This window comes from Austrofundulus limnaeus, unplaced genomic scaffold, assembly GCF_001266775.1.
Source record: "Austrofundulus limnaeus strain Quisiro unplaced genomic scaffold, Austrofundulus_limnaeus-1.0 Scaffold25240, whole genome shotgun sequence".
Classification (NCBI taxonomy): domain Eukaryota; kingdom Metazoa; phylum Chordata; class Actinopteri; order Cyprinodontiformes; family Rivulidae; genus Austrofundulus; species Austrofundulus limnaeus.
Genome location: NW_013977642.1, coordinates 1 through 227, shown reverse-complemented (window position 1 = coordinate 227; position 227 = coordinate 1). Strand labels below are relative to the sequence as shown.

General features: G+C 41.4%; 1 protein-coding gene across 1 annotated transcript; it reads right to left on the bottom strand.

Moving 5' to 3' along the window:
- Positions 1-7: 7 nt before the first annotated feature.
- LOC106512859 (protein krueppel-like) lies at positions 8-218 on the bottom strand (the record flags this gene model as incomplete). The annotated part of the gene is made up of 1 exon (XM_014001373.1): positions 8-218. A coding segment is annotated over exon 1 (211 nt), but the record flags the coding sequence as incomplete, so codon positions are not given.
- Positions 219-227: the final 9 nt, after the last annotated feature.

The window sequence follows — 227 nt, the reverse complement described above, 5'->3', positions numbered from 1 at the left end:
CGATGACACAGCTCACAAAAAAATGGTTTCTGTCCTGTGTGGATTCTCATGTGTCTGTCTAAATTGCCCTTTTCAGTAAACCTTCGATGACACAGCTCACAAAAAAATGGTTTCTGTCCTGTGTGGATTCTCATGTGTCTGTCTAAAGTGCCCTTTACAGTAAACCTTCGATGACACAGCTCACAAAAAAATGGTTTCTGTCCTGTGTGAATTCTCATGTGTGTGTG